Here is a 15,113-nt window from a genome sequence, read left to right as displayed (position 1 = left end):
TGTCTGCCTCTGGCCATGCTGGATCTCTGTGCTCTCTGGTGACCCGGCTTCCCCAGAGCTCCACAGGCCCCTCTGCTCAGCCCAGGGGCCACAGCTCCACAGTGCAGTGGCCAGGGGGGCCTGATCCCCTTTCGCCCAAGGCCTCTGTACTCCTGGGTCCCCAGAGAAAACCCAGAGCAAGCAAGAGTATGCAGTAAATATAATCAATCAGAAAACAGAACACAAACTCCATCACTGGATGGTACACAGACAGCACGAAGCTTCGAGGGGCGGGGCAGGGCGACTCGGCCGCTGGCGAGGGCTGCCCCATCTTTTGGCAATAAATAAAGCTTGGGAAACTTGAAACTTTGACCGTTTGGGTTTTGTGTCTCAAACACTGGTGAGTCCTGGTTGCTCTTTGGACGGTGTGGTTACGGGAAGTGCGGCCCGCTCAACATGCGGAGGGCGGGTTCAGGGTGCAGACACCGGGAGGAAGGGGACCGGGGGGCGTGTACAGGGCTGGGGGCGGCGGCGGCGAGTACGGTTATTGCTCGGAGGGGGCGCGGACTGCCGCGAGCACTTGCCGCGGTGAGGTAAACGGCTTCGGGGGCTTGGAGGCCACGGCCTCGAGCTAACCTCACAGCCCGGGCCCGCGCGCCCTCTCTTCGCGGAGCCTCGGCGCCCCTTGGTCCCTGCGCGTGCGCCTTAGCGCGAACTCCGGCGCGTGCTAACCGGACGCGTGCGAACCGGACGCGTCGCTAGGCTCGATTGGTGTTGGGAGGGGCGCTCTGCGCATGCGTCTCGCGCAGTCGGCTCGCACTGCCCCTCCAGGATGCAAGCCCTACGCATGCGCTTCCCGTTGCGTCGTGCCGTGGACGCGGCGACCCCGGTCACTAGCCCGAGGCCGCTGTCTGGGGCCAAGGGAAGTTGAATGTGGTCCTCGGAACCCCTAAGTTGAGAATCCGCCACACTCCCTTTAGTCGACCCGATGAAGTGCCCGGAGGGGACTGTGTGCGTGCGCACTTTGGGCTGGCGCAGGGTGCCTGGGGCACTGCGTGCGTGCTCGAGGCCCGCGGTCCCAGCGCAGGCGCGCCGGGGCGTCGCACCTCAGGTGTGTCCAGCGCCGAGGCCCCGCCGGTGCCGACTAAGCTGACGAGGTGGGCGCGGGGCGCAGGCTTAGACCGGGCTGTGGTCGGGGGACGTGGGCGCGGCCACGGCCAGCGCAGGGGCCGCGGCGACAGGCTGGGCCAGGCGTGGCGGGAAGAGCCTGTCGTCGAGGCTGGCCGCCAGCTTATCCAGCAGCGCGCCCGGGGGCCCGGCGCACAAGCCGGAGCCAGGGCAGCCGCCGCCGGGCTCCTCCTCGATGACGGGGATGGGAGGCGCGGCCGGGTCGTCGCCCACACGGACGTCGGGTGGGCAGTCGACGCTGTCTCCGCGGCGCAGGGGTGCGCGTGCGGGGCGGGGGGCGCCGGGCTGGGCTGCGGGTGGGGCGGAGGGTGCGGCACGCGCGCCTGGGTCGCTGTGCTGCCGGCCGCGCTGCTGCCACTGCTTGCGCGTGTGGGGGTGCGGGTGTGCGCGCGCGCGGTGGCGCGCTGCGGCAGGAGGGGCGTCGTCGAAGTGCGGGTCGTGGCGCAGGAACTCGTGGAACAGCGCGTCTGTCTTCTCATCGATGCTGTAGTCGCGGCGCGGGGCGCGGCGAGGCCAGGCGCGCGGGCTGCCAGGCCGGGCGGGCGCCTCGGGCGTGGGACCCTCGAAGCTGCAGCCCACGGTGGCTTCGCGGCCCGAGCTCGTGAAGGAGGAGCGCTTCTCGGGCGCGCTGGGGGGCCCGTCGTCGCCCGCGCCGCGGCCCTCGATGCTGGCGTAGCCGCTGTCCATCTGCAGCAGCTTGCGCGGCCCGCCCGCCTCGCCGTCCGCCGTCCGTGGTGTGGGCGGCGGCGAGGGTGGCGGGAAGGCGGGTGCGGCACCCCCGGAGCCCGAGCTGTCGCCGCTGCGTACCGAGTCGCGGTCGTTGCCGCTGCTGCTGTGGTCTGAGGCGGTGGCCGCGTGCAGCTCGAGCGAGGCGCGCAGGCTCCAGATGTCGCGATAGATGGTCTGGGCCTGCTCTGGCTCCGCGTCTCGCTCACCATCTGAGTCTTGCTGCTGCTCAGGCCCCGCGCTGACGCCGCACTCCGGGGGGAACTCGGGGCTTGCTCCTCCTGCGGCGCCCACCTCCTCGGCTGCCTCTAGCCTGCAAACCAGGCCACAGCCGTCAGGAGGCAGCCCAGGCCCCCCGCACCCCCTCCCCGGCCACCCTGCCTCTGGGTCCGGGAGGGTGGGCACGGGTGGGAACCCTCTAGGGTTGGCCAGGCCCTGTGGAAGATGATGTATTTGCATGCTGCCTGTTCACTCTGCACTGGATGCTTTTCGAGTAAACCCGGAGCCGTCCTGGCGCCTGCCGTTCAACCAGGGCCTCTTACAAAATGTGACCAGAGCATCTGCTGCCACTGCAGGAGGTTGGCCCCTCGCCCAGAAAGAGTGAAGGCTGTTCTCGGGAGATGGCCTTCTCTGACTAAGAGCTTCGTGTACCAAGGGGTGGCTGGGGATGGACTGGACCAAGCAGGGTCCAGCTCAGCCCCTACGCCTGGGTGACTCTGAGTGTGTCGCCTCAGCCCCCCGCCATAGACTGACAAGTAGCCAGGAGGAAGATACACACGAAGGAAGTGTTAACTACCCAGACCAGGAAATGCCCAACAGTCGGGAGCCCTGCTCCCGGGATCCAGTTCCCCATCCCACTGACGTGGGCCCAGAGCTTCAGCAGAGTTGTCCTTGGGCTGGGGGAGGGGGTACCGCTGGCAGAAGTGGTCACAGCAGTTTCTGAGTAGCGGCCTCCAGCCCTCAGGAGCATGGACAGGCAAGAGGGACCCTGGGGCCACAGCGGAGCCCTTCAGGCTCCACCAGGAAGCAGCGATACCCACGCGGACACATACCCACAGCGGCCCTACTTGAGCAGGCATTCTGTCTTGGAGGCCCCGCCCGCCCCTCTACCCTTACCCAGTCTCCCCCTGCTTCCCTCCTCTGGTCCGTGCTGGAGAGGTGGCCCCAGCGAGGCAGCCTCCGGGAAGGACGGTGGAGCCAGAGGAACACGAACACGACCACCTGTCCGAAGGGCGGGGAGAGCGCTCCCTGGGCCACCTATGGGGGACGGGGTGGGGCAGGGGCCCACCCCTAGCACCTCTATCTACTGAAAAATACCTGCCGAGAGTGGGGGGCGGGCTGGCGGGGCTGGTGGGGCTGGCGGGGCTGGCCAGGAAGGGGCGGGGGCTCGGGAAGGCCACGGTGTCGCCAGCGCTGGCGATGTACTGGATGAAGTCCACGTGGGGGGCGTCCCCCTCCTCGTGCTCCATGCTCTCGCTGGCTGCCCGCTGCCGCTGGAAGTGGTGACGCTTGGGGGAGCCTGTGCAGAGGAAGGTACAGCAGCCTGCCTGGGCCCCTCCCACCGCGGGCCCCACCCCCTGACCCCTGAGCCAACAGAGCCAGCCTGGACCAGGTGAGCATGTACCCAGCCGTGCAGGTGGGGAAACCAAGGTGCCGAGGGCAGAAAGACCAGGACCGAAAGCCCAGCAGCCAGGGCAGGCGGGACTGGAGGTGCCAAGGTGGCAGCATTGGTCCGAGTGGCCCTGGCAGGCAGGTGTGGCCAGAGCACAGCCTTGTCCTGGACACCAGGTAACAGACACAGCCCGGCTAGAGTGCCAAAGAAGGCCGAAGGTGGGGGAGAGTGAGGGACAGGTGAGGGGAGAGAGGTGACGCCCTCTCCTGCCAGCTCCAGCCCTGCCGGCCCAGGGCCAGGACCCTCCCACAAGGGAGGCCTCAGTGGGAAAGCCTCAGGGGTGGGGATGACAGTCACCCAGCAAACAGGTTCTGGGTGCTTCTGTGCCTGCATTTGCCTATAATCAACCTCCCGAATCACAGGCTCTGTCTGGGCTCCCAATGGCACAGTGGGACGAGCCCTCCCCTCCCCTCCCCTCCCCGGCCAGGAGCACTTCAGCCAGAACTGACCCCTCCCCCCACCCCACAGCAGCTGGAGCCGGGCCCCAACAAGGGGACTGGCACTGTCACTGGCCACGCACCTTCCCTGGCCTCCAACACTGCTCATCCCCTCGCCCCGCCTTTCCTGGCAGTGGGACCCACCACCTCCGCCACAGGGCAGCAGGCACCCCAGCGCCTGGCCCCGCTGAGCTCCCATGAGCAGGGATGGTTGTAGCTGTTGGTGCCACCTCCCCCCCAAGACACACATGCATGGTCCTTGGGTTGAGGTTTGGAAGCCCTGTATCCAGGGCCCCGTACCAGGGGTCTGCAGGATCGAAGGCCCACCACCTGTAGTTGTAAATAAAGTTTTATTGGCCAAAGCTGTACTCTTTTACACGCCATCTAGGGCTGCTTTCACGCCACCGCAGCAGAAACACTGACCGCAGAACCAGAAACACACCATGCAGTGCCTCGTAGGTGACGTTCGCTGATGCCCGCTCTAGCCTGACAACCCCTTGTTTTACCGGGGCTCAGCGTGCAGCCCTGGCTCTTCCTCCTGACCAGCTCTGACCTTGGGCGAGATGCCCGCTGGTAAGCGGGCGATGCCGGCCAGCATGGGGTGGGCGCTGGGGACTCCTCCCAGGGTGCAAAGCCACCTGCTCCACATTCTCCTGGGGCCGCCCCTGGGCCTCGCTCCCCACCAGGGACCACAGCTCACCTCTCGTGTCCAGACTGGACGCCCGCTGACTGGGCTCCAGCTTCCATTTCTTGACTTTGAAGTAGGGGCTGGCCCCGTCCAGGCTGGCGTGGCGCCTCAGGCGGGTGAAGAACTGCAGGACGGGGCCTGCCCCAGAGGCTGGGCCTGCCTCCCCAGGCCCTGCTGCGGCCCCTGGCCCACCAGGCTTTGCACTCCTGGCCCCTGCATCCAACTGTGAGGGAAGAGGGATGCTCTCAGACCCCCCAGCCTCTCCCTGCTGCACTGGTGCCAGCCCAGCCCAGGCCACCCGGCACTCACACAGAAGGCAGAGGAAGAACAGGGGGCTGGGGGTGGGCTGGGGCCTCCTCCCCCCGAGAGAGAGGCTCCCCAGGGCTCGGCCAGGCGCTGGCCACCTCTGTTCCCCCAGCCCTGGACACAAGGGGTCCCGTCCCCTGGGCTGAGATGGGTCCCTGACCACACCCTCTGCAGCTGTTGGACTGCCCTGTGTGCAGGTGAGCCAGCCGTGCATGTGCCCTGTGTGCCACCTGCCCCTCTTCCCCCCAAGCTCGGGGACCAGGCAGGGGGCCACAGGCTGCCCCGTCCTGGAGTGGGATGGGGGATGCATGCGCGGGGGCCTCACCGAGGTGCCTTCCCCAGAGTCACTGGAAGCCGAGGGGCTGATCTCGAAGTCGGCAGGGCCCACGGCCGAGTTGTAGGGGTCACCTGGCAGGGCGGAGCTGGGGCCCACAGAGCGGCCGGTGAGGGCCTTCCCCGGGGGCTGTGGGACAGAGCCGGGGTGGGGAGGAAGCAGTGACAGGTCAAAGAGCACGGGTGGGGGGGATGCGTGCTGGACCCGCCACCCGCTGGACCCGGCCAGGCCCCACTCCCCACCCGGAGGTGAAGGGCGCAGCCAGAAGGTGGGAAAAGTGGTGCCTGCTGGGGGAGGGTGGGCCGCCCCTGAGCTCCGGGCCAGCTGCCACCCCCAACTCACCTGGAAGATGGCAAGGCTGGCCTTGGGGGCGGCCGTGGGGTGGGGTGTGGCAGTCGCACTGGCCTCGCCTGAGTCACACTCGTGGATGGTGACGATCTTGAGGGGCGGCAGGTGCAGGTGGGTGAGGCGGGCGTTCTTCAGGTGGTGGAAGTCCCCCTCGGTCAGGGTGTACCTGCGCCCAGCGCGCCTGCCCGTCACCTTGGGCGAGCTGGGTCCCTCTACCCACACCCCAGCGTCCTCCCCGGCCCCACCGTCACCCTGCCTGCCGAGAGTGGGGGACAGCCAGGCACCGGCGGGGGCCAGCTCTGCCCCGCAAGCCCAGCGCAGCAAGGTGACCTCCCAGGTGAGCCCCGGCACTGGGCCCTCCTTACCGGCGGCCCTTGTCCTGCGCCTTCCGGCTCTGCTCAAACAGGGCCGCCTCGTTGAAAGACACCCGGCGGCCGGTGGAGCTGGTAGACAGGAAGCGCTCGGTCTCGGCGTCCTGGCCCTCGGGCTCCTCCCCCCTGAACTCGGGGTCTGCGAGGAGAGCCAAGAGAGGGTGGGCCCCGGGTGGGCCGCGCCGGGCGCCGGCGGGCGGCTGGGCTGCGGGGCCGGGTCGGGAAGGGAGCGCCGAGGGCCCGACTGACCACCGGGGGCGGGGTGGGGGTGTGGAGGGCACTCGCTCATCCGCTCACACACTCACTCACGCAGCACGCGCCTGTGAGCACCTACGCGTGGGCTTAAGGAAACAGAGATGAGTCGGACTCGAGCTGCGCCCAGTCTGGTGGGGGAGACAGACAGACACAGATGGTCAGGCGGCCCGGGGGCGGGGGGGGGGGGCGGACAGACGGGCGGCGACAGGCCTGGCAGGGCTCCTCACCTTGGGCAGGGCGGGCGCCATTGTCCAGGTAGCTGGTGGTGGTCTTCTCTGCTTCCTCTGTGGCTCTGGGGAGGGGCAGCAGGAGAGCAAAGTGGGCCAGAGGACCCAGGGCGCTGCCCACGGGGTCCCCCGCAGGGCTCATGGCCACCGGGGCATCCTGAGCTCACGGAGCCCACTCCCTCGGACCCACCCCATTCTCCCAGGCTCCTGCGCAGACACGTGGGCACCGTCACTCAGAAGCAGGCCCAGCGCCCCTGCGGCGTGGGCTCTTAGGCTGACCTGTCCTAGCTCCCCTGCGGGGCAGGTCGTGGGGCTGGGGGCCCGCGCACCTGTGGACGCGCCTGTGGACTTCCCAGCAGCGCCTGCAGAGCAGCAGCGTGCCCGACAGCACCACGAGGGTGCCCCCAACGAAGAGCGCCATCACCACCACCAGCAGCATGTAGTTGTCCAGGACAGGGTCGGGCTCCCCCTGCGGGGCCAGCGTCAAGGGTCAGGGCCTGTGGGCGTGGACTCTGGCGGCCCCGCCCCCCACCCCCCTCACTCACGGTGGGGCGGCCCGTGGCGTTGTCCCACGTCGTGGTCAGGGCGACCGTGGTGGAGGTGGTGGCGGCCGTGGCCATGGTGGCCGTGGGCTGCATTCTGAGGCTAGGAGGAGGGGCCTGGAGGGGCAGGGCCTGCTCAGCTCCAGCTCCTCTATCCCTCCTCCCGCTTTCCCGGGAGCTCGAGCAGGGGACCACACAGGGCGGTGACTCACGAAGAGGTGGGGAGGAGCCCCGAGGCAGCCCCCACCCGGGTCAGATCAGACATCCATGTCCCCATCTTTGAAAAGGGGGAGGCGCGTGCGTATCAACAGCTTCCCCAGCCGGTGGGGCCGGCCCGGCAAGGTGGCATGGGGCCGGAGCCCTGCCCAGGAAAGGAGAAGTGCCTCTGCGAGGAATAGGCAAATTGAGGCTGTCAACTCACTCCCGCCAGACCCCAGGGGCCCTGCCTGCACCATCAGGGAGCGGGAGGGGCCGCCTCGGCCCCAGGAGACTGGTTCCAGAATAGCGGGGACTCGGGCCATCCCTGGGGTTGGCCAGCCCGGGGAGGGGGTGGAGGGGCTGAGCGCCGGGACTCCAGGTTACGACTCCTGGATGTACAGGTTCCCCCTCCGCCCAGTACCGGTGGGAGTGAAAAGGCCAAAGGAGGCGCATCTGTTCCCAACCCTCAAGAATCTGGTTCCCATGGCGACTGAGCTAGCAGGCCAAGCTGGGGGGGGGGGCGGGTTGCCAGGGAGCACTGGGGAGGGGAGGGGGCGCGGGGGAGGGAGGCCTCCTGCAGGGGCGGCTGGAGCCAGCCCCGGGCGGCAAGATGGCTGCTGCCGCCGCCGCCCGCCGGTGCCCGGTCGGCTGTGCGCCCCCGCCGCACCCGTCCCCGCCCGAGCCGGCCGGGCTCCACGTCTGCCTGGAGCCGGGGGCACTGAGGCAGAGAGGGTCTCAGTTCTCGGGAGAGGGACTGCCTGGACCTTGCACCTGACCGCCCTCCCCAACACGCGGCTCTTCCCGGCGGGAAGGACCGGTGGCCGCATTCTGGAATCTCAGGAAACCGAGTCCGGGGCCGGGACGACCAGCAGCCCTGAGTGGGCACGGCGCGCGGCCCGTCCCCACACGAAAGGGAAAGCCTGTGTACAGGTTCCAGCGCCCCCAACCCTTTGGGACTTTCACCCTACTCGACAGCGGGGGAAACTGAGGCCCATAGCAGGGGAGGGTCCGGGAAAAGCCAGGTGTCCTCGGCACTTCGGGTCAGAGGCTGGCCGCGGCTCCCCTGCATTCTCGGGGGAGGGGGCGCCTCTATGTAGGTCGGGAAATGAGTTCAGGTTAGGGGGGAGGGGGCAGAGGCACAGGGACGATGACAGGAGACCAGGAAAGACAGCAGGAGGCCGAAGGGGAAGGGAGGTGGACTCCTAGGGAGCAGGTGGGGACGGGAGACCAGGGCGGAGGTTGCCCACGGGCCACCCTAAAGTCCTGCCGGGCCTCGGCTCCCGATCGGGCTCGCCACCGCGCCCACCCCCGCGTCCCCAACCGGCCCGGGGGACCGGGATGGCGAGCGATGAGATGCAGACAGCCGACCTCGGGCACATCTCAACCCCGGGCTAAGCCCGGGGGCGGAAACGCCACGGCCCTCGCCGAATTTCTCAGGGGGAAACTGAGGCTGAGGGAGGGCGTGGGCGAGGGTCCCTCTCCGGGCCGCCAAAGACGGGTGCAGAGCCTGGCAGGTTGGCCCCCACGCCGGCCCTGGCCCCTCCGCTCCCTGCCTCCGGCCTCGCCGCCTCGCGGGAGAGGGCCGGTGGTCTCTAGCCAGGGCGGGCCGTGCGGCCTCGGCCTGTCCCCCGCCCGCCCCGGTGCAGCCCCAGGCCCGCGCGCCTACCTCAGCGCCGGGGCGCGCGGCCCATGGGCGGCGGGCGGGCTGCTGCACGGCGCTCCCGGCGGGCTCCGGCGCCCGGTAGCCGCGGAGCAGGCGGAGAATTTATGAATGGAGAGCTCGGCGCGCGGGGGAGGCAGGCGCGAGAGGAGGGGTCACACACGTGACCGCGCTGGCGGCCAGCCCGCTCCGACCCGCTCGGTGCCGCCCGGTGCTGCCGGGTCCCCGGCCGGCCGCCCCCACCTCGCTCGCCGCCGCTTCTAGCTTGCTCCGCGCCGGCCACCGCCTCCCCGTCCCTTCCGGCGGGGGCGGGGGGCGGAGCCTGTGCTCCTGGGCGCCCCCTCCCCACGCGAAGCCGCCCTCTCCCGAGGCAGCTGAATCTCCGCCCCCGGCCCCTGAGGCACGATTCCCCGACCTTCACTGGATCCCCGGGGACGGGGGACCAAAGGGGTGTTGGTCCCAGGGCGCACGACTCCCCGCGGCCTGGAGTCCGGGGGTGCCCAGACTCCCTAACCATCGCTTCCCCGGTTTGGGAGTCTCCGGGGTGCACAGCCTAGGGGCTCCAGGGCACATGTCCCACTTTTCTTCCCCTACATGGGCAGCACTGTCAGGGTTGTCTTGTTGTTAGGATGAGCAGCAAAGATAATGGAACACAACGCATTCTGAGTGCCACCAGGGCTTGCCTGGGGTGGGGTGACAACAGGACTACCCCTGCAGAAACCCCATGCCTGGTCAACCCCAAACTGCTCTTTCTCAGACAGTTGTGCCTCATCTTTCTAGATGCTCAGGCCACCAATTTGCCACCAGCCAGGTCGGGGTCCCATCCCAGCCTGCCAGGCCTTGTGTTCAGCACAGCACAATGGCACCCCTTTCTCCTCCAGTGAAAGAGGAAGGCCCAGTCCAACCCCAGGGCCTTTGCACGTGCAGGTGCCAGGCCCGGACAGCTTGTCCCCTCCGGAGCTTCCTTCACCTCTTTCCCAACGACGAAGTCTTCATCTCCTCTTGACTCCCTTTGCTAACAAAGCAACTCCCACCCCACATTCCGGAGCTCTGCTGCGCTTTGCTTCTCTCCGAGGCCCTGCACGTCGTTGCCTGTTACTTGTTCCTCTGCCTTGTGTCCCTCCTCACCCCTGCCCCCACTGCGGTGACCTCCAAAAGCAGTTCATTTACAGCTGGGTCCGAGAGCAGAGCATAGCACAGGGGCAGCACCCTGGAGAGAAGGTGTGTGTCCAGTGGATGAAAGGGTGACACAGCCCAAGGAGGGCAAGGGGCAGTCAAGTGGACAATTACCCGGGAAGGCTGGCTCCAGGCGTGTGGGAACTGCATGGGCAAAGTCCCTGAGGTCCCCAAGTGTGTGGGCTGAAGGTGAATGTGTTGGAGGACCAGGGGGAGGCAGCTTGTGTTCCCAGCAGGGGAATGATGTGGTCCCTCTGGCTGTTTGTGGAGAAGGTGCCCTGGTGAAGCTAGGGGAGGAGCCTGTGGCCATCCAAGTCAGTAAAGGTAGCTGCAGGGGCCGAGCTGGGTGGCTTGTCGATGGGTACACCAGAGAATTCCAGGATAAACCCGGGTTGGGGACCTGAGTAACAGGTGATGCGCCGACCCCTTGGCTACCCTGGAGTGGGGATTAGAGACAAGTCCAATAGATGGGTCTGAGAAGCATATGAAAATAGGCCTCTTTTCCAGTAGGATCCAGGGTTCCGGGACGAGCAAGCCGTGCACAGGACGCACCCCTAAGAAATGGGAGCAGAGCTTCCCTCTGCACACACCTGACTAGGGCCAGGATGCCCAGCGCATAAGGACTGATTCCACGAGTACCTCTCACAGCGCTGACCTAGAGAGGGTGCGGGGGCCTGGGCGCCAGGCCCCCGGCCTCCCTCGTGTGGGAGCCTCTTTCGGCCACAGCACCTGCCCAGCCACGAGCCCAGGTGTGACCCACCCCCACCCCCCGCGCCCTGCACCCGTCCGCTCCTCACCCAAGGCCCTTCCGGATGTGGACCCCAGCCCGGTCTAGCCGGACTCCACGTTTTCCCGGAGCCCAAGGTGGGGGCTGGGGCCCAACCCGGGGTGCCGACCTGCCCGCGCGCGGGGGCGGAGCGGTGACGTCAGCGCCGCGAGCGAGGCTGCGCGGGCCGAGGTGACGTCCGCGGAGCCCAGGGCCGCCCGCGCACGCGCCCTTGCGTCAGCAGCGCGCGGAGGCGGTGGCCGGGAGGGGCTGCGGGGGGCGCATCTCCGGGCGCGGCGCGCCCTCTGCCGGCGCCCTTAGGGGTGCAGCCAAGAGATTCCTACACCGCTGGACGCTTACGGGAGCTGGACACTCCGCCTGGGATACCGTTCCCGGGACGCCTGCACCTCCTACAATCACTGCCTGCCCTATCCGGCCCCCATACTCTTTTTCATTTTTAAGTATTTGTCACCTCCTAACATACTGTACAATTTATTACGTTGAGTGTCTGTTAAACGCCCCCACCACCCCAAACTAGAGCAGGAATCTTAATATTTCCCTGATGTCTCCCCAGCGCCTGACATCCAATGAGCGCCCCCAAAATCTTGAATTAAGTGTCTCTTTCTCCGCGCGGGCTTCTGGTGCTCCCCGTGCAGAGCCGTGTAACCGACCCCCGCACCTGACCACCGGGCTGGGAGCTCTTGCCGGAAGGAAACTACAACCCCCAGCATGCCGCGCGTCCAGGCGGTTCGCCGTCTACAACATCGCGCACAGCGCGCCGGTAGTCGTAGTTCGCGCCTGCGCCCTCGTCGGGATTCTTCTCCCAGAAGTCCTCGAGCGTCGTCTTCCTCGACCTCCAGGCCGCTGGCGTCCAGCCGGAGTCCGCCCGCCCCTGCTCTGCTGTCCGCCGTCCGCCCTCCATCATGCTGCCCGCTGCGCTCCTCCGCCGCCCAGGCCTGGGCCGCCTCGTGCGCCAGGCCCGCGCCTACGCGGAGGCCGCCGCCGCCCCGGCCCCCGCCGCGGGCCCGGGACAGATGTCTTTCACCTTCGCCTCACCCACGCAGGTTCGGACGTCCGCCGGGCTCGAGACCCCATTCTGGACCCCGCGCCCCTCCCCCGTGTGGCCCAGGATCCGAGCCCCCAACCCTCAGGTCGGCGACCCCCATTCCCGACCCGCGCCCCTCCCCCGTGTGGTCCGGGATCTGACCGCCCAACTTTCAGGTCGCTCCTCAGCCTCCCATTTCGATGTGCGCCCTTCCTCACGTGGTTCAGAACCTGAGTCCCTGGGCACCTTTCTTGTACGCTCCTCCCCAGGTGGCTCGCTGGTTCTGCCTTGACCGCGCCTCCTTACCCGAGGGCTAGGGTGCCTGGATTCCATTGTCAAGTAGACGAAGGCGCTGCAGTCCTGCACGAGGACCCCACCGAAGCATCGGCTGCCTCCGTGTCCCCCGTCAGCTTTCAGTCTTGCCTTGGCTGTTTAACTGCGGCGGAGACTGACTGCTGTTCCCCGAGGGACTAGCCTTAAGTGATCCTTTCTTTATGTATCTTGTCTAGGTGTTTTTCAACGGCGTCAACGTTCGACAGGTGGACGTGCCCACGCAGACCGGAGCGTTTGGCATCTTGGCAGCCCACGTACCCACACTGCAGGTCCTGCGACCAGGGCTGGTTGTGGTCCACGCTGAGGACGGCACCATCTCCAAATACTTTGGTGAGTTGATTGGGAGGGCAGAGGGAAGGGGCTGGGTGGGAGATGCTTGTCTCAACGGGTTAGTTCTCGTTTCAGTTGGCAGTGTCAGGAAGGACACCAAGGATATAGAACTCCCCGGCACTGGGCTGGGTGTGGTTAGGGATGTAAGTGGTCAGCAGTGGGCCGGGCGGGGGCCCATCGGAGGAGAAAGGATCCTCAATTCGGAGGAGGTTTTCCACAGCGTGGCCCCAGCGGTACAACCCAGACTGGAAATCAGCTTCGGCTCACTCCTAACCCTGGCTCAACTCCTGGGCTGCTGGGCAAAAGGAGGGGGCTCTGTCCCCATGTCCAGTCTACAGTAGATGCACTTGGTGGCTTCTGTTCACTTGTGTGCTGGGGCCTTTGGATCGTGGAGCCACGCTGTGTGGTCACCCTCCTGGCCCTGCAGGGGCTCTGGGGCTGACTGTGTCCCCACACCCGTACATGGACCTCTCACTCCTCCTCCTCCTGCAGTGAGCAGTGGCTCGGTCACGGTGAACGCTGACTCTTCGGTGCAGTTATTGGCTGAGGAAGCCGTCACACTGGACATGTTGGATCTGGGGGTGAGTGTCCCAGGGGAAGCTGGTGCTCCGAGCTGCCACGAAATCCCCAACTGCAGGGAGGGAACAGGTACCGGGCTGGGCTCCTTGCTTCGCCCTCACCCGCCACCCACCCCCTGCAGGTGGCCAAGGCGAACCTGGAGAAGGCGCAGTCGGAGCTGTTGGGGGCCACGGACGAGGCCATGAGGGCCGAGATCCAAATCCGCATCGAGGCCAACGAGGCCTTGGTGAAGGCCCTGGAGTAGGTGGTGCATGCCCCATGCTGGCTCCGGCAGGGAGACTGGGCCAGAGCTGGGCAGGGGATGGCCTGGCGTGAGGACCCAGTTCCTGTGGGTGCAGGTTGTCTGGGAGGCTGGGGGAGTGATCCTGGGGGAGCCATCCTCTCTAGGAAGCCACCAGGGGGCAGTGCAGTGCCGGCGCCTGCCCAGAGCGCCTTTCAGGGTTCTGCCTCTCTGTGGTGAATAAACCAGGGAAACAAGCCAGCTCTGGTAGGCCTGGGGGCTGGCGTCAAGGTCGGGCACTTGCCCTACCCGTGGGGATTACTCTCACCCCGGAAGGCTCTTCCACTTCCTAAGATCTCCCCAACCTGACGTGCTGGCCACCACTCCTCTGCCGCATCTGCCGCAGAGACCTCTGCTCCCAGCCACCGGCAACGGACAGCCTGCTCCCTGCCCGAACCCTCATTAAACACCTGGAATCCAGTTTGCATACGCTGACTTTATCCTGCTTGGTGGTGGGCTTGGGACCCAGCGCGGCCTCTCCCCCAGTGTCCTGTGTCTGCGCAGCGAGGTGGGGCAGCCAGCCTCAGCCTTCCCAGCTCAGCAGGCTGTAGTCTGAACCGCTTGGGGTGTTGGCGGTGCGGGCTCAGCTCGCAAAACTAGACTGGGTTGTGGGAAGGCTGTTGGCTGTCACGCCGGGAGGGTGGGCACAGGTGAAGGTCACCAGCCAGGGCTGGGGATGGCAGGCAGCAGCGTGGCTGCCACTTCTGGGCTGGGCCTGGGCTGCTGGACAGACATGAGGCTCTGCCAGGTTCCAGACTGTGACGCCTGTCCCGTGGGCTCCCCGGCCCCGCCCCAGCTGCACTGGGAGGGGGTGGGTCCTGCCTGCTCCAACGGAGGCCCTGCCCTGTGCCTGCCTGGCCTGTGGGTGGCCCCAGCTGGCCAGGTGCCCGATCCCTGATGGTGTTGGCACCTCCGTGGCACCGGGGCCCCTGGACTGGCCCCAGATGGGTGGGGTGGCCAGGCGGGGGCGGTCCTGGCACCTTGAAGCTTCAGGGCTGTCCTATTTCTTTCAGCCAGTAACTCACTTTTGCAACCATGGGGGTGACCCAGGCACTGGCCACCTCCTTGTCCCCCTCCCCGGCCCTGGGTCAGAGCAGAGCTGGTGGGGCATTTCATGGGGGTGAGTGTGTGGGAACGCTTGGGCCTCTCTGTGTGTCACCGGCAGCCAGAAGGTGACGGAGAGGCCACTCCCGGGCTTGTCATTGGCACGGGTGGGCTGTGTGGTCTTGTGTCACGATCTTATGCGAATGACTGTCCTGTAGCTGCCTCAGAGGCTCGATGTCTGGGGAGTCTCCAGGCAAGCTTGCGGCTCTCGGCGGTGTCCGTCTGGGGCTCGCTCCTTCTGTGCAGGTGAGGTCCAAGCAGCCGGCCCCCACTTCCTCAGGAAACCCCAGCTCAGCTAAAGCTGGGACAGCCGTGGGGTCACAGGTGCAGCCCCACTCCTCCCCTCCTTGTCTCCCGGCTTAGAGCCCAGGTCTTCGAGTTCCTGGACTGGCTTCTCATCTGTTCTATAAATAAGAGCAAGGACACAGTTGGGGGCTGGTGGGGGCTTGTGGGAGGAGACCCTGGACCAGTGGTCCCCACACCAGGGAACCTGCCTGCACCATCACCCCCTGAGGCCACAGCCCGGGGCTATGGGACACAGCCACACAGCTAGGACCCCCAGCATGGTG

General features: G+C 67.1%; 2 protein-coding genes across 7 annotated transcripts; one reads left to right on the top strand and one right to left on the bottom strand.

The window, feature by feature from the left end:
• Nucleotides 1-181: 181 nt before the first annotated feature.
• CBARP (CACN subunit beta associated regulatory protein) lies at nucleotides 182-11,477 on the bottom strand. 6 transcript variants are annotated; one of them, XM_067734499.1, is made up of 10 exons: nucleotides 10,905-11,477; nucleotides 7,077-7,458; nucleotides 6,861-7,000; nucleotides 6,532-6,596; nucleotides 6,044-6,188; nucleotides 5,673-5,844; nucleotides 5,322-5,459; nucleotides 4,703-4,913; nucleotides 3,211-3,412; nucleotides 182-2,206 (listed from the first exon to the last, which is right to left on the bottom strand). In XM_067734499.1, exons 2-10 carry the CDS (start codon nucleotides 7,167-7,169, stop codon nucleotides 1,156-1,158), a joined length of 2,217 nt encoding a protein of 738 aa, XP_067590600.1. In that variant the 5' UTR covers nucleotides 7,170-7,458; nucleotides 10,905-11,477; the 3' UTR covers nucleotides 182-1,155. The 6 variants fall into 6 exon arrangements, with proteins under 6 accessions (XP_067590600.1, XP_067590604.1, XP_067590602.1 ...); XM_067734503.1 differs by having other exon boundaries at nucleotides 5,322-5,418; nucleotides 5,673-5,768; XM_067734501.1 differs by having other exon boundaries at nucleotides 7,077-7,190; nucleotides 10,905-11,018.
• A 177-nt stretch (nucleotides 11,478-11,654) lies between these two features.
• Nucleotides 11,655-13,860, top strand: ATP5F1D (ATP synthase F1 subunit delta). The gene is made up of 4 exons (XM_067734520.1): nucleotides 11,655-11,937; nucleotides 12,428-12,581; nucleotides 13,074-13,162; nucleotides 13,282-13,860. The coding sequence occupies exons 1-4, from the start codon at nucleotides 11,797-11,799 to the stop codon at nucleotides 13,402-13,404; spliced, it is 507 nt and encodes a 168-aa protein (XP_067590621.1). The 5' UTR covers nucleotides 11,655-11,796; the 3' UTR covers nucleotides 13,405-13,860.
• Nucleotides 13,861-15,113: the final 1,253 nt, after the last annotated feature.

Source organism: Pseudorca crassidens, chromosome 3, assembly GCF_039906515.1.
Source record: "Pseudorca crassidens isolate mPseCra1 chromosome 3, mPseCra1.hap1, whole genome shotgun sequence".
Taxonomy (NCBI): Eukaryota; Metazoa; Chordata; class Mammalia; order Artiodactyla; family Delphinidae; genus Pseudorca; species Pseudorca crassidens.
The sequence above is the reverse complement of the archived record's forward strand: the minus strand, read 5'-3'. Positions and strand labels throughout refer to the sequence as shown.